The sequence below is a fragment of the Rhinopithecus roxellana genome, chromosome 8 (genome assembly GCF_007565055.1).
Source record: "Rhinopithecus roxellana isolate Shanxi Qingling chromosome 8, ASM756505v1, whole genome shotgun sequence".
In the NCBI taxonomy this organism is placed as follows: Eukaryota; Metazoa; Chordata; class Mammalia; order Primates; family Cercopithecidae; genus Rhinopithecus; species Rhinopithecus roxellana.
In genome coordinates this window covers 10,824,352-10,849,765 of record NC_044556.1, presented here as the reverse complement: position 1 = coordinate 10,849,765, position 25,414 = coordinate 10,824,352, and the positions used below count along the sequence as shown (strand labels likewise).

Below are 25,414 nucleotides of genomic sequence, written 5' to 3'. Positions count from 1 at the left end.
TTAGCCAGGATGGTCTCGATCTCCTGATCTCGTGATCCGCCCGTCTCGGCCTCCCAAAGTGCTGGGATTACAGGCTTGAGCCACCGCGCCCGGCCTCTTTTTTTCTTTTATCTTTTTTTTTTTTTTGTCTGAGACGGAGTCTCGCTCTGTCGCCCAGGCTGGAGTGCAGTGGCCGGATCTCAGCTCACTGCAAGCTCCGCCTCCTGGGTTTACGCCATTCTCCTGCCTCAGCCTCCCGAGTAGCTGGGACTACAGGCGCCCGCCACCTCGCCCGGCTAGTTTTTTTGTATTTTTAGTAGAGACGGGGTTTCACCGTGTTAGCCAGGACGGTCTCCATCTCCTGACCTCGTGATCCACCTGCCTCGGCCTCCCAAAGTGCTGGTATTACAGACGTGAGCTACTGCGCTGGGCCTGTCCAGGCTTTAAAAACGTTTTAAAATATTGTGCAGTGCATTAAAATTACCATATTGTAGGGTATGTGAATTATATCAATAAAACTGTTAGAAAATTACACTGCAGGCCAGGCGTGGTGGCTCATGCCTGTAATCCCAGCACTTTGGGAGGCTGAGGCAGGTGGATCATCTGAGGTCAGGAGTTCGAGACCAGCCTGGCCAACATGGTGAAACGCTGTCTCTACTAAAAATACAAAAATTAGCCAGGCGTGGTGGCAGGTACCTGTAATCTCAGCTACTCAGGAGGCTGAGGCAGGAGAATCGCTTGAACCCGGGAGGCAGAGGTTGCAGTGAGCCGAGATCGCACCACTGCACTCCAGCCTGGGCGACAGAGAGAAATTCTGTCTCAAAAAAAAATTACTTTGCCAGGTGCGGTGGCTCACTCCTGTAATCCCAGCACTTTGGGAGGCCGAGGCGGGCGGATCACGAGGTCAGGAGATCGAGACCATCCTGGCCAACACGGTGAAACCCCATCTCTACTAACAATACAAAAAACTAGCCGGGCGAGGTGGCGGCGCCTGTAGTCCCAGCTACTCGGGAGGCTGAGGCAGGAGAATGGCGTGAACCCAGGAGGCGGAGCTTGCAGTGAACTGAGATCTGGCCACTGCACTCCAGCCTGGGCGACAGAGCGAGACTCCGTCTCAAAGAAAAAAAAAAAATACAAAAAATTAACCGGGCGTGGTGGCGGCACCTGTAGTCCCAGCTACTCGGGAGACTGAGGCAGGAGACTGGCTTGAACCCGGGAAGCAGAAGTTGCAGCCAGCTGAGATCACACCACTACACTCCAGCCTGGGCAACAGCAGTCTCAATAAAAATAAATAGGCCAGGTGCGGTGGCTCACGCCTATAACCCCGGCACTTTGGGAGGCCGGGGCAGGTGGATCACGAGGTCAGGAGATCGAGACCATCCTGGCCAACATGGTGAAACAGAGCGAGACTCTGTCTCAAAAAAAAAAAAAAAAAAATTACACTGTAAAAGGCTCCAAAAAAATACAGAAATGAACAAGGAAGAGACAGGCACGTGCCTCTCATTTGGCAGTTTTCTGAGCCTCTTCTTGGAGCCTCACGCAGTGGTCGCCTTCAGTGAATCAAAATCCATTGCGGTTTAAATCCCGCAGACTTCTGGAGGCAGTGAGGACGGCTCTCACCTGCCCTCTGTCCTCGCCGCTGCCCCAGGGCCTGTGCACAGGTGTCCCTCACGCTGACGTACGCTCCTCACAGGTCTCTGCACGCTGCCTCCTCACCTGCTTCGGGACTGTTCGGTTTTACCATCTCCGCGGGGCTCGCCTGCACCCACACTGCCACCCTGAACCCCAAACCCGTCTGCGTTTTCAATCACACTCAGTGCCTCCTCATACACCAGACTGTGTTCACTTATCACATTTACTGACGACTGTCTCTCTCCCATCCTGAGAACATCTCCTTCTTTTCTGTCTGTTCCTGTCCAGTTCTCACCACCCCAAACAGAGACTGGTACACAGTCGGTGCCCAGTACGTGCTTGTGGGAGGAATGAGTGACAGGATGGGGCAGTGAATGCTTCTTGGCTCCGAGTTGCAACTCCCAGAGTTGTGAACTTGCTGTATGACCTTGGGCTGTGCCTCAGTTTCCCCAGGTGTAGAAATGGGGGCACGCCGCCCACGACCCCACCAGTCCCTCCTGCTGTGAGGCTGTGGGTGTCACGTTTGCAGGTCTAGTTCCCTGGGGCCGGCCCTGGCCCCAGCTGCCCAGCTCTGCCGGCTCCCGGGAGGCACACTCTGCTGACACCGGACTCTTTCCTGGACCGTCCAGCCGCCTGGCCGACACTCGATCCCGGCCCCACTTCCAGGCCAGTGTCCGGCCGACCAGCCTGCCTCAGGCCAGGGCCCCACGACTCCCTGCTGTGGGACAAGGGGCTGTCTGTGCAGCTGTGGTCGTGGGAGGGTGTGGTGAGGCCGTGAAGGTGGGGACGGTGCCTGGGCCTGTGGCCGCCAGAGCTGCTGAGGTTCAGGAGGTAGTACCAGGCCCCGTGGGTGCTGCCGGGGCCATTGCCTGCCCCCCATGGGGACCCTCAGCTGCGACCCCGCCCCACGGTTGGCCACAGCCCGCCTTGGCCGGCGTGTGATGGAGGGCCAGATTCCAGAGACCGGCCTGAGGAAGTCCTGTGGGACCGCCACCCTGGAGAACGGTGCGTGCCAGCCACAGGGAACAGGTGGGACCCTTTCCTGCTCCACTCCCCCCACTTCTGGGGCTTCTGGAATGTTCTGGGAGCCTAGCAGGAGGCAGGAGTTTCAGGCAAGTCCTTGCCTTTCCCCAAACCTCAGTTTTCCTTCCGGTAGGATGGGTGTGGACACGGGCTTGCCATGGGCCCTGAGTATGTTTCTGTCCAACGGAAGCTGAGTGTTTTGCCGGCCGGGCCCTTTCCAGGGGCTGTGGGTACAGCAGGGGGCAAGGCCACAGCGATCATGCGGGAGATGCGAGGAGGAGGGAATGTTTCCAGCGTGGCCCTCGGGGACAGGTGCCGTAGACAACGCGGGGCAGGGCAAGGGGCGCGTGTGCGGAGGCTGCTCTGCTGGGAACCACGTCAGCTGCTGGCCTCGGTGAGGGCCCGGGCAGGGCAGGGCCGCAGTTTCCTCAGCACAACAAGCAGCTGGAGTCAAGCCCCGAGCTAGGTCCTCGGGCTGGTTCTGTGGTCTCTCCTGACCCCTGTGGCAATGAGATTCTGCAGAAGCCACAACACGTGGTGTCTGTGACCGTGTAGCTCTAGGAGGCTCAGGCCTCAGTTTCCCCATCTGTGACTGTGTAGCTCTGGTTGGCCTCAGTTTCCCCACCTCTGTGTATCTCTGTGCCTGGGCCTTAGTTTCCCCATTTGTGACGATGTATCTCTGGGAGGCTCAGGCCACAGTCTCCCCATCTGTGCCCCAGGGTGAGGGGCCCTGCTGTTCCCAGGCCCTTCCCTCCCCTGCCCTTCCCTCCCCTGCCCTTCCCTCCCCTGCCTTTCCCTCCCCAGCCCTTCCCTCCCCTGCCCTTCCCTCCCCTGCCCTTCCCTCCCCAGCCCTTCCCTCCCCTGCCCTTCCCTCCCCTGACTTTCCCTCCCCAGCCCTTCCCTCCCCAGCCCTTCCCTCCCCAGCCCTTCCCTCCCCAGCCCTTCCCTCCCCTGCCCTTCCCTCCCCAGCCTTTCCCTCCCCTGCCTTTCCCTCCCCAGCCCTTCCCTCCCCTGCCCTTCCCTCCCCAGCCCTTCCCTCCCCTGCCCTTCCCTCCCCTGACTTTCCCTCCCCAGCCCTTCCCTCCCCAGCCCTTCCCTCCCCTGCCCTTCCCTCCCCAGCCCTTCCCTCCCCAGCCCTTCCCTCCCCTGCCCTTCCCTCCCCAGCCTTTCCCTCCCCAGCCTTTCCCTCCCCAGCCTTTCCCTCCCCAGCCTTTCCCTCCCCTGCCCTTCCCTCCCCAGCCTTTCCCTCCCCTGCCTTTCCCTCCCCTGCCCTTCCCTCCCCAGCCTTTCCCTCCCCAGCCCTTCCCTCCCCAGCCTTTCCCTCCCCTGCCTTTCCCTCCCCAGCCCTTCCCTCTGTGATTCATGTCTGACTCACAATGCAGGCATCATATTTTGTCTCCAGAGGGGCAGCAGCCTCTTGGTCCCCGGGACCCTCAATCTTCACCATGGAGGGAGAGGGGAACCCAGGCTAAGGCTCAGGAGCTGGGTCCAGGGCTCCTTCCTTGGGGAATCTGGGCCCAGGTGGTGACCTGAGGGCTTTGGGCTGCAGGCTCAGGGCCAGGCTTGTACGTCCTGCCGTCCACCGTGGGCTTCATCAACCACGACTGCACCAGGGTGGCCAGTCCCGCCTACTCACTCGTCCGGAGGCCCAGTGAGGGTAAGGCGGGCGGGAGGACGGCTGGGGGCTTCCCTGATCCTCTAATGTCCCCCCAGGGGCACCGATGGGTCTCCTTACCCTTAGATCCAGGCCCCCAGTTAGCGCGGCAGGAAGCAGGCAGGGCTGGGCTCTACGACTTGCTCCACCTCCTACTCGCTGTGACACCTCAGGCAAGCTGCTGTCCCTCTGTTTTTTCATTGATAAAGAGAATGGAAGGAGAAAGAGTGTTGTAGGGAGGTGAAGACCTGTACCTGCCTTCCCGCGTTTGCAATTCCTTGCTGCTTGGTCTTAGGCAAGTTGCTTAAGTGCTCTGCAACTCAGTTTCTGTTAAAAGTTAACAATACTAGGCTGGGCGCGGTGGCTCAAGCCTGTAATCCCAGCACTTTGGGAGGCCGAAGTGGGCGGATCACAAGGTCAGGAGATCGAGACCATCCTGGCTAACACGGTGAAACCCCGTCTCTGCTAAAAAATACAAAAAACTAGCCGGGCGAGGTGGCGGGCGCCTGTAGTCCCAGCTACTCGGGAGGCTGAGGCAGGAGAATGGCGTGAACCCAGGAGGCGGAGCTTGCAGTGAGCTGAGATCCGGCCACTGCACTCCAGCCTGGGCGACAGAGCGAGACTCCGTCTCAAAAACAAAACAAAACCAAAAAAACCCAGGAGGTCGAGGCTGCCGTGAGCTATGATCACACCACGTCCAGCCTGGGTGACAGAGTGAGACCTCGTCTTAAAACAAATAAAAAAACAAAGAAAAAATAGTAGCCACAGTGTTGCATAGCGATCAGTAAGGGCTCAGTAAACGCGGGCTGTCGGGTGTGAGGCTAAGCCCGTTTTTCCATTATGAAGGTGGGGGCTCCCCAAGCCTGGCCCATCTCACAGGGCTGTCATGTATCTCTGTGGACATTCCTGGCTGCTTGTGCAGGCAGCACGGCGGGAGGGCAGCACGGCGGGAGGGCAGCACGGCGGGAGGGCAGGCAAGGAGCACACTGGCTCGCTGTGCCACGGGCTGGTGGCCTTGCCCTGTGGTGCTTGCTCCTGTCTAGAATGGGCGCAGTGGCTGCGACGGGCTCTGACGGAGTGACGCAGCTCAGGCGTGGACCGCGCCTGGTGCACAGGGAGCTGCTGGTGTGCATTAGTGGTGCTGCTACCACGGGCCAGCGGATCTCAGTGCTCCCATATTCCATCCCTCCATCAATGCTCCCAAATTCCATCCCTCCCTTTTCTACCACTGCTCCAAGGTCCCAGCTGGGCTGGGAGCGTGGTCAGAAGGGTCTCGTGTGGGGCGTTTGGTTCATATGGACAGAGGCCTGCTGGGAGGGTTGGCTGGAGGAGGGGCAGGACAACAGCCTGTTCTCAGCCTTCTGAATGACCAAAAATCCCAGACCACATTGGGACTCAGGAAGCTGCAAGGGGTCCCAGAAGGCCAGTGAAGGCGTCAGCATCCCCTGTCCCCAGGACCGGGTTAAGAACTTAGCCTGTGACCCAGACAGATCTGAGTTCCCAGGTTCAAATCCCAGTCTCAGGACACTTCCTGGGACAGAGACAGCGTGGGGTGCCTGGTGGGAATCGTGCACACTTTGCTAAAGGCCCAGGATAGGCTTCCTGGAAGTGGAGCATGGGATCTGGGTTTTGTAGGACGAGTAGGAGTTCGGTGGAGCCCCCAGAAGAACTGAACTCCAGGCAGAGTGTGCTTTGTAGGCCGAGGTCTAGAGATGAGCAGTGTCATGATGATCCGGGGTGTGTTCATTTCTCATGGGGCACTGAGCCTGGGGTTGGGGAGGGCAGAAGAAAAGGCTGGAAGGTTCCAGATGCAGGGCAGAGGCTAAGATCAGTGCTTCAGCATGGGGAGTCCTGATGGCCAAGCCCTGCACAGTGAGCACTTTGAGGTGAGTCTATGGTCACGTGAGCGAGGCCCAGGCATCTGCAGAGGGGCGATGGGATTATAATCAGCGATTTTTCTTTTCTTTTCTTTTCTTTTCTTTTTTTTTTTTTTTTGAGACGGAGTCTCGCTCTGTCACCCAGGCTGGAGTGCACTGGTGCGATCTGGGCTCACTGGCGCCCACCACCACACTCTGTTAATTTTTTGTACATTTAGTAGAGACTGGGTTTTACCATGTTATCCAGGATGGTCTCGATCTCCTGACCTTGTGATCCACGGCCTCAGCCTCCCAAAGCGCTGGGATTATAGGCGGGAGCCACTGCGCCTGGCCATGATCAAGGGTTTCTAATATAAAATTAGCAGGGCGTGGTGGTGGCGCCTGTGGTCCCAACTGTTCAGGAGGCTGAGGTGGGAGGATTGCTTGAGCCCAGGAGGTGGAGGCTGCAGTGAGCCACGAGCCACTGCACTCTACAGCCTGGGCGATGGAGGGAGACGCTCTATCTCCCCAGCCTCTTGCAGTCCTGGGGGACTGTATTTGCCCTGGGCCTAGGGAAGGGGCTAAAAATAGACCCCCTCCCTCCTGCCAGTCTAAGAAAGGATGAGGCTGTGGCTAAGGGTCAGTGACCACCCTTGGAGTGTGGCCAGTGAGCCTGCATTGGGGACCACAGCATGTGTGCAAGTACTCGTGCCTGTGGCAGGGAGGTCTGGAGGCGTGTCTGGGCCACACTGCCTGCCACGGACTCCTCAGGGGAGGACGAAGGTTTGGATGACGTTTCTTCCCTCACCCGTGGCTCGCTGCCACGTGCACTGAGTGTGTGCACAGGCGGTCTGTGGGGCCGTGAACGCTGGTCAGGCTGCTACACACAGGTGCCTGGCGTCCGTCACTGGATGTGCTTTGGTGTGGCAATAATGGCGATCGCGGCAACCGGTCCCCATCATGAACTGCAAGGCCCCAGGATTGCTCCCTTCTGTAGATCCTCTCACGTTTTGATTTTTGCAACATACTGATGAGGAAAATAAGGCTTAGGATAAATGACTTGGCCAAGGTCACCGGCTCACAAGAGGCCCTGCTGGATTTTAACGTGGTCCAATGCCAAGCGCCTCTCTTAAGCATGGGACTTGCCAACAAGCCCAAGCGCTGGTTCAGGGCCTAGTTGCTCTTGTTACTCTTACTTTATGTACATTTTTTTTTGAGACTCCGTCTTGCTCCATTGCCCAGGCTGGAGTGCAGTGGCACGATCACAGCTCACTGCAGCCTCAGCCTCCCAGGCTCAAGTGATCCTCCCCTTCAGCCTGCCGAGGAGCTGGGACCCCAGGTGCATGCCAACATGCCTGGCTAAGTTTTAAATTTTTAGTAGAGATGAGATCTCACTGTGTTGTCCATGCTGGTCTCAAAGTCCTGAGCTCAAGTGGCCCTCCTGCCTCGGCCTCCGAAAACGCTGGGATCACGGTTGTGTCCCACCACACTCAGCCTAATTATGTTCAGTTCCAGCAAACCCATGAGCTGGTTCTCCAGCCCACACCTGCGCAGAGGTTAGAGGGGCAGAGGGGACTGCAAACAGCAGCAGAGCAGAGCACGCAGGAAGCGCTTTGATTGTGAGGAGACAGAAGAGCTGGATGAGACAGTCAGCAGAGACCTGAGGCCACTCAGTTCAGGCAGCCACAACTCAGGGCCCCCGGGATGACCACTCCGAGATGGGGCTGAGGTGGCCTCTGACCTGGTGGGAGTGTCTCGGGGCCAACAAGGGCACTGATGCCGGGAGGTGGGGCAGGCACTGTCTTCGGAGTCACTCCCAGCACTCTGGGTTCCTCTCCCCAGCACCACGTCAGGACACCAGCCCAGGCCCCATCTACTTCTTGGACCCCAAAGTCACACGCTTTGGCCGCAGCTGCACCCCTGCCTACTCCATGCAGGGCCGGGCCAAGTCTCGGGGTGAGTACTGGACCCATGCAGCCGCAGAAGGACCTGCTTTCCGGGTCTCAGCAACTCTCCTGCCCTGTCCTCCCTCTCCCTCTTATCCTTGGAGTTCTTCGAATGCCAGTGTCTTTGGAGTGATCACATCCCAGGGACACGGAGGAGGGGCTGCCATTCCAGTGCCCACAGGGGCTGGGGGAACTGAATGAGTGAAGTGGGTCAGGGTCACGGAGGCCCTGGGCACACATGACCACAGGGGCAGCTGGCCTTGGTGTCAGAAGGTGAGAGGTGAATGGGGATTGTGGCAAATCGGCAATGTCCTTCACAGGCACCCAACAGCTTGCCTGCACACCTGAGGCACCTGCCTGACTCCATTCTCCCATCCACCTTCCCACCCACCCACCTATCCACCCACCCACCCACCCATCTATCCACCCACCCACCCACCCACCCATCCATCTATCCACCCACCCACCCACCCATCCATCTATCCACCCACCCACACACCCACCCACCCATCCATCTATCCATCCACCCACCCACCCACCCATCTATCCACCCACCCACCCATCTATCCACCCACCCATCCATCCACCCACCCACCCATCCATCTATCCATCCACCCACCCACCCACCCACACACCCATCCATCTATCCATCCACCCACCCACCCATCCATCTATCCACCCACCCATCCACCCACCCACCCATCTATCCACCCACCCACCCATCCACTTATCTGTCCATCCTTCCTTCCACCTATTCGTCCATCCATCCATCATCTATCCACCCATCTACTCACTCATCCATCCATCCATCCATCCATCCATCCATCCATCCATCCATCCATCCACTCATCCACTCACCCATCCATCCACCCACTCATTCGGCCACCTACCTACCCACTCATCTATGAATCCTTACTTTTTTCCTTCTACCCATCAACCATTCCATCCATCCATCCATCCATCCATCCATCCATCCATCCATCCATCCATTTACAAATCCCTTCATGAACCATTCACTCCTCACTCAACCACTCACCTCCTACCTATCCTGTTCACCCATTAACTCAAACAGTCAACTGCTGGAGAGTTGGAGTAGATTTGACATTCCTTCCTTCTATGAGATCTCAGTCTGGTTCCTTCCTCTCTATGAGATCTCAGTATGGTGGGGCGGTTAGATGCAGGTGCAGACCATCCCACCCCAGTGTGCTCATGTCTGGAGAGATGGGAAAACCCAGGCTGAGGGGCTCGAGAAAAGCTGTGAGGGCTTTATCCTGGATGGTATGGGGAAGGCAGCAGGGAAGAGGGGTGGAAAATGAAGGCATGCCTGGCCTTGGGTCCAGCTTGGGCAAAGTCCTAGAGGCTTGGAAAACAGACTGTGTGATGGAGGGTGGGGAAGGGAGAGAAATGCACCTGGGTTACTTGAGAAGTATTGTGAGCTCCAGGGTGCATGCGGGCAATGGGGAGCCATGCCGGGTCTCTGAGCAGGTGAGGACATCAGTGCCACCCTTCCTTCCCCACTCTCTCAGGTCTGGAGGTGACACCAGGCCCTGGGGCCTACAGCCCAGAGAAGGTGCCCCCTGTGCGCCATCGGACACCGCCAGCTTTCACCCTGGGCTGCCGCCTCCCTCCTAAGCCCCTGGACACCTCAGCCCCTGCCCCTAATGCCTACACCATGCCCCCTTTGTGGGGCTCACAGATCTTCACCAAGCCCAGAAGCCCCAGCTACACAGTGGTGGGCCGCACACCCCCGGTGCGCCCCCCGCAGGATCCTGCTGAGATACCAGGCCCGGGCCAGTACGACAGCCCGGACGCCAACACCTACCGCCAGCGCCTGCCCGCCTTCACCATGCTGGGGCGGCCCCGGGCCCCGCGCCCCCTGGAGGAGACCCCCGGCCCAGGCACCCACTGCCCAGAGCAGGTCACTGTGAACAAAGCCAGGGCTCCAGCGTTCTCTATGGGCATCCGCCACTCAAAACGGGCCAGCACCATGGCCGCCGCCACGCCCTCCAGGCCTTCGGGGCACAGGCTGCCTGGCCGCTGCTGCTAGGCCAGGCTTGTTCCCCACACCGTGAACGGGGGCGTGGGCGGGCCTCTCCTGGGGCCTGGCTTTTGTTGGAGGGGCTAGGAGAAGCCGAGAAGGACTGGGAAAGGAGTCTTTCCTCCCCTTTCCTGAACTGTCTGGGTCCTTCTAGGACACCTGAGCCTTCCAGTCCCTGGGGGCTGTGACCCGTGGCCCTCTGCAGGGTGCAGGGTGAGTCTCCTTCCAGTGCCCCAGTTTCTTCCAGTTTCTTCCAGGTCACACCAGGCCAGGCCAGGCCAGGCAGGGAAAGGGACACCTTCCGGCCCTTCCCAGTTACTGGCTGGAGACGGAGCTTCCTGTGTCCTAGAACTCGGTGTCCAGCCCCACTAGGGCCTGGGTCCTCATCACAGCTTGGGTTTCTGCCACATTCGGACTCTTCCCTGTCTCATGGAAATGTGGCCACCAGCCCCGGTCCCAGCCCAAACTCAGGCTGGAGGCAGCCCTGAGGCCTGTGCATTTCCCACTCCACCTTCTGCAGTTGCTTAGCCAATAAACCTCTCCTGGGCAGGAAAGCTGTCAGCGTCACACTGGCTGGCTCATTTAATGTGTCTATTGATGTCACAGAAAGGAGACACCAACGCTGCCCTACAGAGCCAGACCCATAGCCCTCCAGTGCCCAGGGGGTCTGAGAGACCAAAAGAGAGACCCAGGGCGAGGGGAGGCTGGAGGTGGAGCCAAGCTTTTGAGCGGGGAGCCAGGTAGGCTTCCTGGAAGAGGGAATATTGAAGCGGGGTTTTGAAGGATGTATGGGAGCTTGATGTATTCAGTAGCTGCTTGCTATGTTTTGGATATTAATAAAGATCATCTATGCTTCATAGCAACTCAGGACCAGGTGGCATTTACTGAGAGGAAATGGTGCTTTGGGGAGACTGAACATTTGTCCTGGGGCATGCTGCGAGCCCCCACCTCAGTCTGATGTCAGGATTTGAACCCTGGACGTTGGACTCAGTTCCTGCCACTGTCTCCTAGGAACAGGAAGGAAACACACTGGTGGTGCCCTGTGACTGAGCCCTCTGTGTGCCAGGGAAGGATGGCACCGGGACCACCATACAAACCTCCCGTCCAAAAGGACCCTAATCCCGGAGCTTGGGAGGGTCGGACGCTGCCCCGGGACCTCTCTGAGGGATGCCGCCTGGGAGGCATGCGGGGCACAGAGCAGGGGTGGTGGGGCCGCCCTCTCTTCACCCTACAGCCCTCCGCCTGGGGCCGCCAAACCTGACCCATCCTTCACCCACTAGGTGAACACACCCCAGGACCCTGCAGCCTGGATCCCCTGCACATGCCTGGACACGCACCCAGACACAGCGTCCCCCGCCGCACGCCACACACACACCGCGCGCAGGTCCAGCCGCGGCTCGACCCCGACCAATCGCGCCCACGATCCGCTCCTCCCGCGGACGCGCAGGGGCGATCCGAGCCCGACGCACGCCCGGGCAGACACGGCCAATCGCGGCCGCGCGCGCCTCCCTCCCCTCCCCCACCTCCCCGGCCCCGCGGGCGGCGCCGGCTGTGATCTCATCCTCTGATTTATCGATCAGGCTCCGGGCGGCCTCGCCCCCCCTCCCCACCTGCCGGCGCGTCCCGGCCCCTCCCTTTGTTCCCGGCAATCAGCCCTGCTTGGGGCGGGGCAGGGGCTAGGGTGCTGCGGCCAAGTCGGGCCAGGAGGCTGGGTCCCGGGGTGACAGTGACACCCCGTTTTCTGGTGCAGAAGGAACCGACCCTTGAGGGAAGGTGCGGCCGGTCTCGGAGAGGCTGAGGCTGGGGACGGAGCGGCCGGCCTGGGAGGCTGGGGCCCAGAGCTCAGATGAGCTGGTGCAGGACTGGGCTCCCCAGAAGTGAGAGAAGAAGGGCCGCGACCCTCCAGCCCGCTCCCCTGGGTTACAGCCGGAGAAACTGAGGCCGGGACAGGCCGCAGAGCAGGGGCCCGGCTCCGCTCCTGGCACCTCCTCCCAGAGCCGGCACTCCTGGGTCTGAGCCTCCGCTGTGCGCCCTCGGCCGCGCCCCTTCCCCTCCCCGGACCTCAGTTTCCCCACTAGGAAATAGGGGTGACCCTGAGGTATCCTCTAGCTGGAACAACGGAGAGGGAGGGGCCGACCTTTAGGTCTGGGGTTCTCTTTTCCCTGGCCACGCCTCCCCGGGCCTCAGTTTCCCCCTTAGTCAACGGGAAAGAAGGGAGGTGATTTCTAAGCCTCTCCAGCTCGGTCCTTCTGGGAACTTGGGCGGCGGGCGGGGGTGGGAGGCGCACTGGGGAGGGTCGCTGACGGGGTTCTGGGTTCAAAGCCCCGTCCCGCCTTGGCTGCGGGTTCCAGGCCAGCGCCCAGTGTTCTCAGAGGGCCTCAGTTTCCCCAGCCTCGCGGCCAGGCGCCGGGACGAGGAGGGCCGGGGTCCCAGGGGCGCAGCCCCCCGCGGCTGCGCGCTGGGCCGGGCGGATGACATCACCGGGCCGGGGGCGGGAGGGAGCGGGCGGAGCGGGAGGGCCTCCTCCGCGCCAGGCGCAGCGCCCGGTCGGGCTCCGTCGGGCGACCGCGGCCATGACGCAGGGTCCGGGCGGGCGCGCGCCCCCGGCGCCCCCCGCACCCCCCGAGCCCGAGGCGCCCACCACCTTCTGCGCGCTGCTGCCCCGAATGCCGCAGTGGAAGTTCGCGGCCCCGAGCGGCTTCCTGGGCCGCGGCCCGGCGGCGGCGCGGGCGGCTGGGGCCTCGGGGGGCGCGGACCCCCAGTCTGAGCCGGCGGGCCCGGGGGGCGTCCCGGCGCTGGCGGCCGCTGTCCTGGGCGCCTGCGAGCCCCGCTGCGCGGCGCCCTGTCCCCTGCCCGCGCTCAGCCGCTGTCGGGGCGCGGGGGCGCGGGGGCCGCGGGGCGCGCGGGGGGCGGCCGGGTCCGGGGATGCCGCCGCCGCCGCCGCCGCCGCCGCCGAGTGGATCCGGAAGGGCAGCTTCATCCACAAGCCCGCGCACGGCTGGCTACACCCCGACGCCAGGGTCCTGGGGCCTGGGGTCTCCTACGTCGTGCGGGTGAGTCCCCCCCACCCCCTTGCCGGCAGCCCGTTCGCGGCGGCCTCCCCTCCCCAACCCTTTCCTCCGGGACCCCCCGGACCCTGCGAGCCAGGTGCCCCTCCCCATCCTTCCTGCTCTCCCGCCACCCCGGACCCCCATCTCCAGCCGGCGCCCGGCGGCTGCCCCCACCCGGAGGCGCTGGGGTCCGGGTTCCCACGGCGTCACGTGGGGAGGGGCGGGGAGAGGGCGGCGGGGGAGGGGCGCGCATGCGCGGGTGCACCGCCCCCCACTCGGATTGGGCGGACAAGGCCGAGAGTGGCGAGCGGCTGGGGTGTCTCTGCCACCGGAGCCCCCTGGACAGCTGTTCACGGATGACAGACGGGGCCCCGAGACCCTGGCCTGCAGTGGGGGTGGGGGAAGGGGTGTTTGGAAGGGGGCTGGCGCCGGGACAGACCCCAGGATTCCAGATGGGAGGCTGCAGGGACTTCCAGGGTGGCCAAAGAAGCGGCCTTTGTTTATCCTGGATCTTATGATAAATGAACCTTTTCAAATACACGGGGAAGTCGGTCGCGTGGACACAGCGCGCCTCCACCTAGGACTGTAACCTTCACCTCTGCTGACGGGTCTGCCCCCTCTGTGGTTTTTGATAAACCGTGTGAAGTCACCTGCAGGGGTGACAGGGCCCTGCATAGTCCCCCGTCTTTTGAGAGAGCGGCTGTCCTACAGCTGCAGTCATTACGTGTCTGGGAAAATGAATGGTCATTCCCGCACGCCCCTGCTGGTGGGGCAGTGCTCCCCGCTCCCAGCTGGCCTCTGCAGCCAGAAACATTAGCCTATGTTCCCATTGGGTTGTGTCTTTGCTTTTCTGGACACTGAGTTCAGTAGGGTCCCTCCCCCTACGCTGGGTTCAGTGGGGTCCCTCTCCCTACGCTGGGTTCAGTGGGGTCCCTCCCCCTGCGCTGGGTTCAGTGGGGTCCCTCCCCCTGCGCTGGGTTCATTGGGGTCCTTCCCTTACACTGAGTTTAGTGGGGTCCCTCCCCCTACGCTGGGTTCAGTGGGGTCCCTCTCCCTACGCTGGGTTCAGTGGGGTCCCTCCCCCTGCGCTGGGTTCAGTGGGGTCCCTCCCCCTACGCTGGGTTCAGTGGGGTCCCTCCTCCTGCGCTGGGTTCATTGGGGTCCTTCCCTTACACTGAGTTTAGTGGGGTCCCTCCCCCTACGCTGGGTTCAGTGGGGTCCCTCCCCCTGCGCTGGGTTCAGTGGGGTCCCTCCCCCTGCGCTGGGTTCAGTGGGGTCCCTCCCCCTGCGCTGGGTTCAGTGGGGTCCCTCCCCCTACGCTGGGTTCAGTGGGGTCCCTCTCCCTACGCTGGGTTCAGTGGGGTCTCTCCTACGATTCATGTACCATAGGAGTCTGACCTTATTTGGAAATGGGGTCCTTGCGGATGTAATCCAGTTAAGATGAGGCCTGGCTGGATCAGGGTGGGTCTTTGTAAGGAGAAGGAAATTTAGACTCAGACGTACAGAGGAGCGGGCCGTGAGGAGACAGAGGCAGAGGTGGGGGCCACGGGGTCTCACGCCAGGGCCCACCAAAACCTGCGGGAGTCCCCAGAAGCTGGCTGCGAAACCTCCATCCCCACATGTGGTCTGGGGGCCTGGGATTGTCAGCCTCAGGAGCCCTCGGCCTGCGGCGTACAACCCGCTTCTGCCTCCCCGGGACCCGCTTCCTCCTCCCCAGGACCCGTTTCTGCCTCCCCGGGACCCGCTTCCGCCTCCTTGGGACCCGCTTCCTCCTCCCGGAACCTGCCTTCTCCTCCCCGGGACCCGTTTCGGCCCCCCCGGACCCGCTTCCGTCTCCCTGGAACCCGCTTCCTCCTCCCCAGGACCCGTTTCTGCCTCCCCGGGACCCGCTTCCACCTCCTTGGGACCCGCTTCCTCCTCCCGGAACCTGCCTTCTCCTCCCCGGGACCCGTTTCGGCCTCCCCGGACCCGCTTCCTCCTCTCCGAACCTGCTTCCTCCTCCCCAGGACCCGCTTCCGCCTCTCCCGGACCCGCTTCTTCTTCCCCGGGACCCGCTTCCGCCTCCCTGGGACCCACTTCCTCTTCCATGGGACCCGCTTCCTCCTCCCCGAACCCGCTTCCTCCTCCCTGGGACCCATTTCCGCCTCCCTGGGACCTGCTTCCTCCTCCATGGGACCCGCTTCCGTCTCCCCGGAACCCTCTTCCTCCTCCCCAAACCTGCTTCCTCCTCCCCGGGACCCGTTTCCGCCTCCCCGGGACCCGCTTCCTCCTCCCCGGGATCCGATTCCGCCTCCCCGGACCTGCTTCCGCCTCCCCGGGACCGACTCCGCCTCCCCCGGGACCGACTCCGCCTCCCCGGGTCCGACTCCGCCTCCCCCGGGTCCGTGCAGATGCCAGGCCCAGACGGGTCTGTTTTCCCCGGTGGCATCTGGCCGGCCCCGCCCTCCCCCGGCAGTTGGTCCTGCGGTTTAACGCCGCCGGCGAGTGTGTTCCACGGAGGACGCGGGCGCTGCCTTCACGCCACATCCCATCGGGCCAGTCACGTCCGGCCATGGGCCGTGGATGTGGGATTTAGAATGCTCGGGATTCAGACACCGGGGTTGTTGGGGCTCGGGGTGTTGGGTGGTAATTGTGCTGCTTCCCGTCAATGCAGGAAATATGTAGCATCTGCTGCCCCTGCCGGGCACACAGGAGTCGACAATGAGAGACCTCGTTCTGCTCTCAAGGAGCTTAGATTCCAGTGGGAGACACGGTCGGTAAATCAGAAGAGGACAAACAGATGAGGGAATAGGTTCTGGTAGCAGCTCTGCAGAGATAAAAAGTCGTGTGATGTTGGAGCGGGAGGCTGGGTGGCTGCCCCTCCCAGGAGGCGATGTTGAAGCTGAGACCTGAGCCATGGAAGCCGCGGCGGTTGGGATTGCAGACAGAGTTCTGGGCGGGACACAGCAGGTGCAAAGGCCCAAAGCCATGGGGATTGCAGACAGAGTTCTAGGCGGGACACAGCAGGTGCAAAGGCCGGAAGCTGTGGGGATTGCAGACAGAGTTCTGGGTGGGACACAGCAGGTGCAAAGGCCCAAAGCCATGGGGATTGCAGACAGAGTTCTAGGTGGGGCACAGCAGGTGCAGGTGCAAAGGCCTGAAGCTGTGGGGATTGCAGACAGAGTTGTAGGTGGGGCACAGCAGGTGCAAAGGCACAGTAGGAGCAGACCTGGCACGTGCACGTCACTGCAAGGAGAGCTGCAAGGCTGGAGCTGGAGAGGGAGGAAGACTCTCTCTGTGGGCTGTGGTGAGGAGTGGGGGTGGTTTTAAGTAGGAGGGCAGTGCAGAGTGTGCAGTTTTGAAGGCCCCTGGGGGACCTTGTGGAAGTGGCGCTGAGGGAGGAGGGTCTGGAAGGGCAGCAGAGACCTGGGAGGAGGCTGCGACAGATGGCAGTGGCCCAGGTCAGGGGACCTAGGCGAGGGGAGAAGTGGACAATGAACCTGTGTTGGAACCCAGAGGAGTTGCTCATGGACGAGGGGCCCCAACCCTAGGGAGCTTGACCGGCCTCAGCCCCCAGTGCTGTCCCCTGGGAGCCCTGTCCCCCGTCACCTACGTCATGGCAGGCACAGGGACAGCCAGTCCCTCCTGGTCCCAAGGAAACCTGAGTTGAGGACAGCCAAGCCCCATCACCCAGGGGCTGCGGCCCGTAGCTCAGGCCCTCAGGGCTCTTCCATGCTGGAGGGGCCCTGTGCGCTGAAGGAAACTGAGGCACAGAGAGGCGGAGCTGTCTCTGAGGTTTTGCAGTGAAAAGTAGGACCAGAACCTGGGGCTGAGGGTCCTCCTGTGGGAGCCAGACAGAACATTCTGAGAGCACACATCATGTATGCACCTGTGTGAGGCACAGCAACAGCCCCCAGTGTCCTCATCCAGCCCTCGGATTCTGCAAAGGTGCCCCTCACACAGCGATAGGGGACCTGCCAGTGGGATTGAGTGAAGGACCCTGAGACGGGATGATATGGGGGCCCGGTGTCCTCGCAGCGGGGGATGAGAGTCGGAGAGAGACCGGAAGAGGCTGTGCTGTGGCTGCAGACGGGGAGGAAGGAGCCCCCAGCGGAGGGATGTGGGTGCCTCGGTTGCTGGGAAAGGCAGAGCAGATTAGGGACCAACTCCGCCCACACCTTGATTTTAGACTTCTAACCTCTAACCTAAGCGAATTAGCTTGTGTTGTTTTGAGCCACTTAATTTGTGGTAATTGGTGACAGCAGCAAGAGGGAGTGGATGGACTGGGCCACTCACCGGGCATCACAGAACCCCCACAGAACCCTGCAGCGATCCCGGTGTGCGGGCGAGAAGTTGGACGCTGGACCGGCAGCGGCGTGGGCTCCGTGTCCGAGTGCCGTGGGCTGCATTGTTGCAAATGCAGGACCTCGGGCGCTGAGGCTCACGCCGAGTCCTGCGCGTGCTCAGAGTTCTGTGGAGCCCCGGTTCCATTCTCCCCACAACCCTGGAGTGTCCAACCATTTTGTAGTTGAGGCGGCTAAGGCACAGCAGGTCGAAGAGCTGCCCGAGAGCCTGAGAGCCTCCCCTGGGTCACAGCACTTGTGATACCTTCGGGGCCGTCACCACAGACCTGACTTGGAGCCGCTGGGCACCGAAGGGATCACGTGAGCCCGAGAATTCGAGGCTGCAGTCAGCCAAGGTCGTGCCACTGCCCTCCAGCCTGGGTGACAGAGCAAGACCCTGCCTCAGAAACAAAACTCAGGTTTTGTTTCTGAGAACAAAGAACCCATATCTGGATTCTTTCTGTCCTTCTCCCATCCAAGTACTAGCCAGGCCCGACCCTGCTCAGTTTCCAAGGCCTGACAGCATTGGGTGTTTTCAGGGTGGTGCGACCACAGCCTCTCCAGGCTTTCTGTGCTGCCGTCCTCAGCACGCTGGCTTGGCGAACTTCAGGGTCAGAAGATAGTGGCCACGGCTCCTGACATCGCCGGGACCCGGCCACGTCCCCTGGGAGCAGAGGTCGTCCCTTCCTGGGCTCTTTGTGAGAGACTCCGGCCGTTCTCCCTCCCCCCATTGGCTGGAAATGGCAAACCCTTCATTCATGGAGGGGAATGGGGCCACCAAATTGGCTTAAAGACCAGCGGCATCTGGGAACCTGTTGCAGATGCTGATTCTCGGGCCTCACCCCAGATCTGCTGGGTCAGAGACTCTGGGGGGCGGCCCGGGTATCTGCATTTTGCGAGTCCTCCAGGTGACTCACACTCAGGTCTGAGATCCACCAGCTGAAGCTGCGTGTGGCCGTCCTGCTGATCAACTGCCATCACCCGCACACGGATTCCCCCCAAGTCAGTACGATGCGTCAACGGCAACGAAACGGAGAAACACAATGGTGGCCGTTCCCAGTAACTTGAAATATGCTTCAGCCTGTAAATGTGTAGGGTCCGCTCTCCGGGAAGCACAGAGGCCTCCACAAAGGCCGCCATCCCTGCAGCAGCCACAGACAGAGCAGATGCTGTGATTCTGCAGCCCCGACACCACGGCCAGAGTCAGGCGGACGATGTGGCTTCTAACGTTGCCAACGGCTGTTTTAGTCCCACGTGTATGAAAGTCCGTTACGTCCAACGTGTATTAAAACGATGCTGCTGGGCACGGAGGCTCACGCCTGTAACCCCAGCACTTTGGGAGGCCGAGGTGGGTGGATCACCTGAGGTCAGGAGCTTGAGACCAGCCTGGCCAACATGGTGAAACCCCGTCTCTACTGAAAATACAAACAGCCGGGTGTGATGGGCAGGCAACTGTCATCACAGCTACTCGGGAGGCTGAGGCAGGAGAATTGCTTGAACCCAGGAGGCAGAGGTTTCAGTGAGCTGAGATCACATCACTGCACTCCAGCCTGGGTGACCGAATGAGACTGTGTCTCAAAACAAACAAACAAAAAATGCCAAAAAGGTAAACAGAGTTACCATATGATGCAGCAATTTCACTTTTTGGATATACGCCCCCGAGAAATGGAGAGCGGGGACTTGAAGGGATCTTTGTACACTCACGGCCACAGCAGCACAACTCCCAACAGCCCAAAGGTGGAAACAGCCCAGGTGTCTGTTGATGGATGAGTGGATCAACACGGCGTGGGCAGCCACACGCTGAAATGCGACCAGGCCGCGGCGTGGGCAGCCACACGCTGAAATGCGACCAGGCCGCGGCGTGGCCACCCACGCGCTGAAATGCGACCAGGCCGCGGCGTGGGCAGCCACACGCTGAAATGCGACCAGGCCGCGGCGTGGCCATCCACACGCTGAAATGCGACCAGGCCGCGGCGTGGCCATCCACACGCTGAAATGCGACCAGGCCGCGGCGTGGCCATCCACACGCTGAAATGCGACCAGGCCGCGGCGTGGCCATCCACACGCTGAAATGCGACCAGGCCGCGGCGTGGGCAGCCACACGCTGAAATGCGACCAGGCCGCGGCGTGGGCAGCCACACGCTGAAATGCGACCAGGCCGCGGCGTGGCCATCCACACGCTGAAATACGACACGGCCAAGAAAAGGAATGAGGCTCTGACCCAGGCCACGGCACGGACGGACCCTGAGGACGCCTCACTCAGTGAGACTCCAGACACAGAAGGACAAGCTCTGTGCAATTCCACCCATCGGAGGTCCCCAGAACCATCAGATTCACAGAGACAGAAAGTAGGATGGGGCTGGGGAGGGGACGGGGAGTGAGTGACGGGGTTGGAGTTGGAGTCTGGGAAGATATGGACGTTCTAGAGAGACGGTGGTGGCTGCACAGCTACGGGAATGCGCTGAGTGCCACCGAACCCTGCACTCCAAGACGGTTAAAACCCTAAATTGTATATTACGTGTTTTTTACCACCATAAAAAAAGCAAGCGCACAGAAGCGCGCCAGTCTCTGGCGTTACGGGTCACGTGGAGTTAGGTTGGAGGCGTGGCAGTCATGGAAGGCTTTCCCCACACACTGCCTGGAGGATGCTCCAAGGCACTGGGGACAGTTTGGTGTCATTGTGAGGCCCCCCCGTCCTGTAGCGCTGGCTGCCCCGTCTGGCGACGACGGCCCACAGTGCCCCAGGTTTCCGCGGCGCCCCCAGGGCAGCACTCACCCCTCACCCCTGTGGAAAGCCACAGCCGGAGGCACTGATGTGGGCTGTGGCCGGGCCGGAGGGTGGCACTGGTCAGCGTGGTTCAGGGCATCAAAGAAATTTACCTTTAAATGGTTTCAACCATAGATAAAAGAAATAAGAACAGTAGGATCCATACAGGTTTTGTAAGTTGGAAATTCTAGCGAGATGAAAAGTTACAGACTCCCTGTGTGTCATTCACCTAGATCCGCCGATTATTAACGTCTTGCCTCATTCATTCTGTCTGTATAAATTACTATTATCATTACTGAGACGCAGTTTCACTCTTGTTGCCCAGGCTGGAGCGCAGCGGCGCGATCTCGGCTCATCGCAACCTCCGCCTCCGGGGTCCAGGCGATTCTCCTGCCTCAGCCTCCCGCTGTATAAACCATGATTATTACTGTCATCATTACTGATGAACAATTGAGAAAGTTTGCAGCCGTGATACCCCTCTACCATCAAACACGCTAGGGTGTATGCTCTAAGGACAAGGATGTTCTCTAACGTAGCTATGGTACGATTAACAAAGTCAGGAAACGTACCCTTACAATCCCGAGATCGCGTTTTCAGTGTGGATTCCAATGTGACTGATTTTCCCAATAGTGCCAGAGCGACCTGTATTTTCCCATCCCACGTGGCAGTTAGCCATCCTGCCTTTTTTTTTTTTTTTTTCTGTTTTTGCAACAGGACCTCACTCAGGATCACCCAGGCTGGAGTGCACTGGTCCCATCTCAGCTCACTGCAGCCTCCGCCTCCTGGGTCCAAGCAATCCTCCCACCTCAGCCTCCCAAGCTGCGGGGATTACAGGTGCGCCACCACGCCCGGCTAATTTTTATTTATTTTTATTTACTTTTTAGAGATGGAGTCTCGCTCTGTCACCCAGGCTGGAGGACAATGGCTCCACCTCGGCTCACTGCAACCTCCGCCTCCTGGGGTCAAGCGATTCTCCTGCCTCAGCCTCCTGAGTAGGCGGGATTACAGGCGTGCACCACCACGCCCGGCTCATTTTTGTATTTTTTTTTGTGGAGACGGAGTTTCGCCATGTTGCCCAGGCTGCTCTTGAACTCCTGAGCTCAAGCTGTCTGTCCGCCTCGGCCTCCCACAGTTCTGGGATTAGAGGCGTGAGCCACCGTGCCCCGTCCGTCCTGTCTCTTTAACCGCCTCTGGCCTCGCAGTTGTTCCGTCCCGGGGAGCCGGGAGTGTTGAAGAGTGCACGCTGGCCGTCCCTGTTTGTATCTGCCTGGTGTCTGCCTGCAATCCGGTTGAGGTTATTTTTGGCAGGAAGCACAGGGGATGCTGTGTCTTCCAGCCCATGATGTCAGGAGGACGCCCGGTGCTGGTTTGTCCTGATACTGGTGCTGGAGGCTTTGACGACCTGGTGTCCTGGGTCCACCTCCAACCTCAGAATGGAACCTGATTTGGAAAAGGGCCTTTGCAGACGTTAAGATGAGGGCACACTGGAGTTACTGGAGTAGGGTGGGGCCTAAATGCCATGGCTTGTGTCTTCTGAGAGGAGGGAAATTTGCACAGAAACACACAAGGAGACAGCTGTGTGGAGAAGGAGGCAGAGACTGGAGTAACACGGCCACAAGCCAAGGACGCCGGGAGCCCCCAGAAGCTGAAAGAGGCAGGAAGGACCCTCCCCCGGGGCTTCGGAGGGAGTGAGGCCCTGCCCACACCTTGACCTCAGACTCCCGGCTGGATCAGCTCCTGTGGCCCCTGTGTGTGGTCCTTGCTCACGGCAGCCCCGGGAAATTAATGTACCTGGTGAAGGTGACGTTTCTCCCCGGTGAAGCTGCTGTTTGTTTCCCTTATAATTAGGAAGATCTGTGGGGACCGGTGGAGTCGGGGGACAGGTGCATGGGGACGCCGCAGCGCACGCCCCGGGAGCCACTCGCAGGCCAGGCCGTGCACGTTTTCGGCCGAGGGCTGCCTGCGGCCTCCCCAGCCCTCATCCCGGCATCTGGTCTTTCTGCCCTGGAACGTGATCTGGGGAGACAGACATGGAGACCGTGCGGACATCCTGGTTCCCAGCACCCAGCAAACCTTCACGTACTTGTTTTAGCAAAACCTTAAGGTTCTTGTGTGAATGGAGACTTTTCATCTTATTAGTACGTTTATTTTTTTTATTTTTATTTATTTATTTATTTATTTATTTATTTATTTATGTATTTATTTATTTATTTATTTTGAGACGGAGTCTCGCTCTGTCGCCCAGGCTGGAGTGCAGTGGCCGGATCTCAGCTCACTGCAAGCTCCGCCTCCCGGGTTCACGCCATTCTCCTGCCTCAGCCTCCCGAGTAGCTGGGACTACAGGCGCCCGCCACCTCGCCCGGATAGTTTTTTGTATTTTTAGTAGAGACGGGGTTTCACCATGTTAGCCAGGATGGTCTCGATCTCCTGATCTCATGATCTGCCCGTCTCGGCCTCCCAAAGTGCTGGGATTACAGGCTTGAGCCACCGCGCCCGGCCTAGTACTTTTATTTTAATGGAAAACCAGGGAGTTACGGTTTCAGTGTGGTTTCCTCTTTTCCTCATATGATTTTTTAAATTGTTTTGAGATGGAGTTTTGTTCTCGTTGCCCAGGCCGGAGTGCAATGGTGCGATCTTGGCCCACTGCAACTTCCGCCTCCCAGATTCAAGTGATTCTCCTGCCTCAGCCTCCGGAGTAGCTGCGATTACAGGCATAAGCCAACATGCCCAGCTAATTTTGTATTTTTAGTAGAGACAGGATTTCACCATGTTGGTCAGTCTGGTTTTGAACTCCTGACCTCAGGTGATCTGCCTGCCTCGGCCTCCCAAAGTGCTGGGATGACAGATGTGAGCTATCGTGCCTGGTTCTCATGCAAATTTTAAAAAATGCAGATATAGGCCGGGCGCGGTGGCTCAAGCCTGTAATCCCAGCACTTTGGGAGGCCGAGACGGGCGGATCACGAGGTCAGGAGATCGAGACCATCCTGGCTAACACGGTGAAACCCTGTCTCTACTAAAAAATACAAAAAACTGGCCGGGCGAGGTGTCGGGCGCCTGTAGTCCCAGCTACTCCGGAGGCTGAGGCAGGAGAATGGCGTGAACCTGGGAGGCGGAGCTTGCAGTGAGCTGAGATCCGGACACTGCACTCCAGCCTGGGCAACAGAGCGAGACTCCGTCTCAAAAAAATAAAAAAAAAATGCAGATATAATTCACATATCCTAATCCTTACCTGTTTAAACTGTGCAATTCAGTGGATTGAGTGCAGCCCACAGGGTTATACAACCTTCACCAGTGTCTAGTTCCAGGACGCTCCCATCACGCAAAATGGAAACTTATTGCCCGCCCTCGGCCGTCCCTCCCCTCCGCCCCCTGCCCAGCCCCGGTGCCCACGCGTCCCCTCCCTGCCCCCGTGGATCAGCCTGTCCTGGACATGTCATAGAAATGGGATCACACGCTGTGTGGCCTTTCGCGTCTGGCGTCTCTCACGGAGAGTGGCATCCTCCCAGTGTGTGCTGTGGCCCCTACCGGAGCCTCGCTCCTTTCACGTCTGGGTCGCGTTCCCGCGTGTGGATGGACCCCACGGGATTTATCCTTTCATCTGCTGATACATGTTTTGTTTCCTGCAATTTCCCTTAAAAAGTAAATGCGGTTATGTTTGTAAGTGGAGTTTATTTAAAAGGAAAATATCAAGTAAATGACATCGATACGGACCATGGCAAAGCCTATGAGGTGGGTCCCAGCGGTGACATGGGCCGTGGTGGGGGGTCCTGGAGGGTGACGTGGGCCACGGTGGGGGGTCCCGGCGGTGACGTGGGCCGTGGTGGAGGGTCGTGGTGGAGACTCGGACGGTCTCCCAGGCTGGGAATGCAGACACAGGGAACTTGGCTTGCATCTGCCCTGGCCTGCTGCGTGCGTGAGGCCGGCCAGGTCCCTTCCCCTCTCCGGGTCTCAGTTTACTGACTTGTACAGTGGCGCCTTCCTTTAACTACCTGGGGTGGGTTCTGGGTCATGCTTTCTCTCTGGGCCTCAGTTTCTGAATTTGCAAAGGGGAAGGTTGGATGTGAAGCCGCCAGGGCTCTTCCAGCCTTCTGTGGGAGGGTCCCAGGGCTGCCACCACAAACCACCACAAACCACAACAAACCACCACAAACTGTGGGGCTTAAAACACAGAGGCCGGGCCCGGGCGCGGTGGCTAAAGCCTGTAATCCCAGCACTTTGGGAGGCCGAGACGGGCGGATCACGAGGTCAGGAGATCGAGACCATCCTGGCTAACATGGTGAAACCCCGTCTCTACTAAAAAATACAAAAAACTAGCAGGGTGAGGTGGCGGGCGCCTGTAGTCCCAGCTACTCGGGAGGCTGAGGCAGGAGAATGGCGTAAACCCGGGAGGCGGAGCTTGCAGTGAGCTGAGATCCGGCCACTGCACTCCAGCCTGGGCGACAGAGCGAGACTCCATCTCAAAAAAAAAAAAAAAAAAAAAAAAAAAAAAAAAAAAAACAGAGGCCGGGCGCGGCGGCTCACGCCTGTAATCCCAGCACTTTGGGAGGCCGAGGCAGGTGGATCACGAGGTCAGGAGATTGAGACCATCCTGGCTAACACGGTGAAACCCTGTCTCTACTAAAAATACAAAAGCTAGCCGGGCGAGGTGGCGGGCGCCTGTAGTCCCAGCTACTCGGGAGGCTGAGGCAGGAGAATGGCGTGAACCCGGGAGGTGGAGGTTGCAGTGAGCTGAGATCGTACCACTGCACTCCAGCCTGGGTGACAGAGCGAGACTCCGTCTCAAAAAACAAACAAAACCAAAACCAAATCAAAAACAAAATACGCACACACACAAAAACAGACTTGTTCTATCACAGTTCTGGGCCCACAGTCCGAGCCAATATTGGGCAGGGCTGGTTTCTGCAGGAGACGCTGAGGGAGGCTCTGTCCCAGGCCCTCCGGTGTCTGGTGCCTGCAGGCCGGCGCTGGGGTCCTGTCTTCACACGGCCCCTCCTTTCTGTGTCTCTGTCTTTTCAAATCTCCCTCAGTGCTTGTCTTTGTTTTTTTTTTTTTGAGACAGTGTCTCCCTCTGTCACCCGGGCTGGAGTGTGGTGGTGCGATCTCTGCTGTCTGCAGCCTCCGCCTCCCAGGTCCAAATGATTCTCCTG

The 25,414-nt window shown here is 59.8% G+C and overlaps 2 protein-coding genes across 3 annotated transcripts in view; both read left to right on the top strand.

Annotated features, from left to right (window-relative positions):
- The first annotated feature begins 2,356 nt into the window (after window positions 1-2,356).
- ODF3L2 (outer dense fiber of sperm tails 3 like 2) lies at window positions 2,357-10,575 on the top strand. 2 transcript variants are annotated; one of them, XM_010387764.2, is made up of 4 exons: window positions 2,361-2,616; window positions 4,184-4,291; window positions 7,987-8,100; window positions 9,617-10,575. In XM_010387764.2, the coding sequence occupies exons 1-4, from the start codon at window positions 2,490-2,492 to the stop codon at window positions 10,135-10,137; spliced, it is 870 nt and encodes a 289-aa protein (XP_010386066.1). In that variant the 5' UTR covers window positions 2,361-2,489; the 3' UTR covers window positions 10,138-10,575. The 2 variants fall into 2 exon arrangements, with proteins under 2 accessions (XP_010386067.1, XP_010386066.1); XM_010387765.2 differs by lacking the exon at window positions 4,184-4,291 and having other exon boundaries at window positions 2,357-2,616.
- A 2,079-nt stretch (window positions 10,576-12,654) lies between these two features.
- Window positions 12,655-25,414, top strand: part of SHC2 (SHC adaptor protein 2) — a 73,881-nt gene continuing 61,121 nt past the window's right edge. The window contains exon 1 of the mRNA XM_030936726.1: window positions 12,655-13,181. Within this exon, the coding sequence (XP_030792586.1) occupies window positions 12,702-13,181 (480 nt within the window). The 5' untranslated portion in view covers window positions 12,655-12,701. The remainder of the gene's footprint in view (window positions 13,182-25,414) is intronic.

What these genes read in the sequence shown, in the direction of transcription:
- ODF3L2 (XM_010387764.2), top strand. Translation starts at nt 2,490, where the DNA reads ATGGGGACCCTCAGCTGCGACCCCGCCCCACGGTTGGCCACAGCCCGC. An exon ending in GACCGCCACCCTGGAGAACG is followed by an intron (nt 2,617 to 4,183) that starts GTGCGTGCCAGC and finishes TTTGGGCTGCAG; the next exon opens with GCTCAGGGCCAGGCTTGTAC. An exon ending in GGGCCGGGCCAAGTCTCGGG is followed by an intron (nt 8,101 to 9,616) that starts GTGAGTACTGGA and finishes CCACTCTCTCAG; the next exon opens with GTCTGGAGGTGACACCAGGC.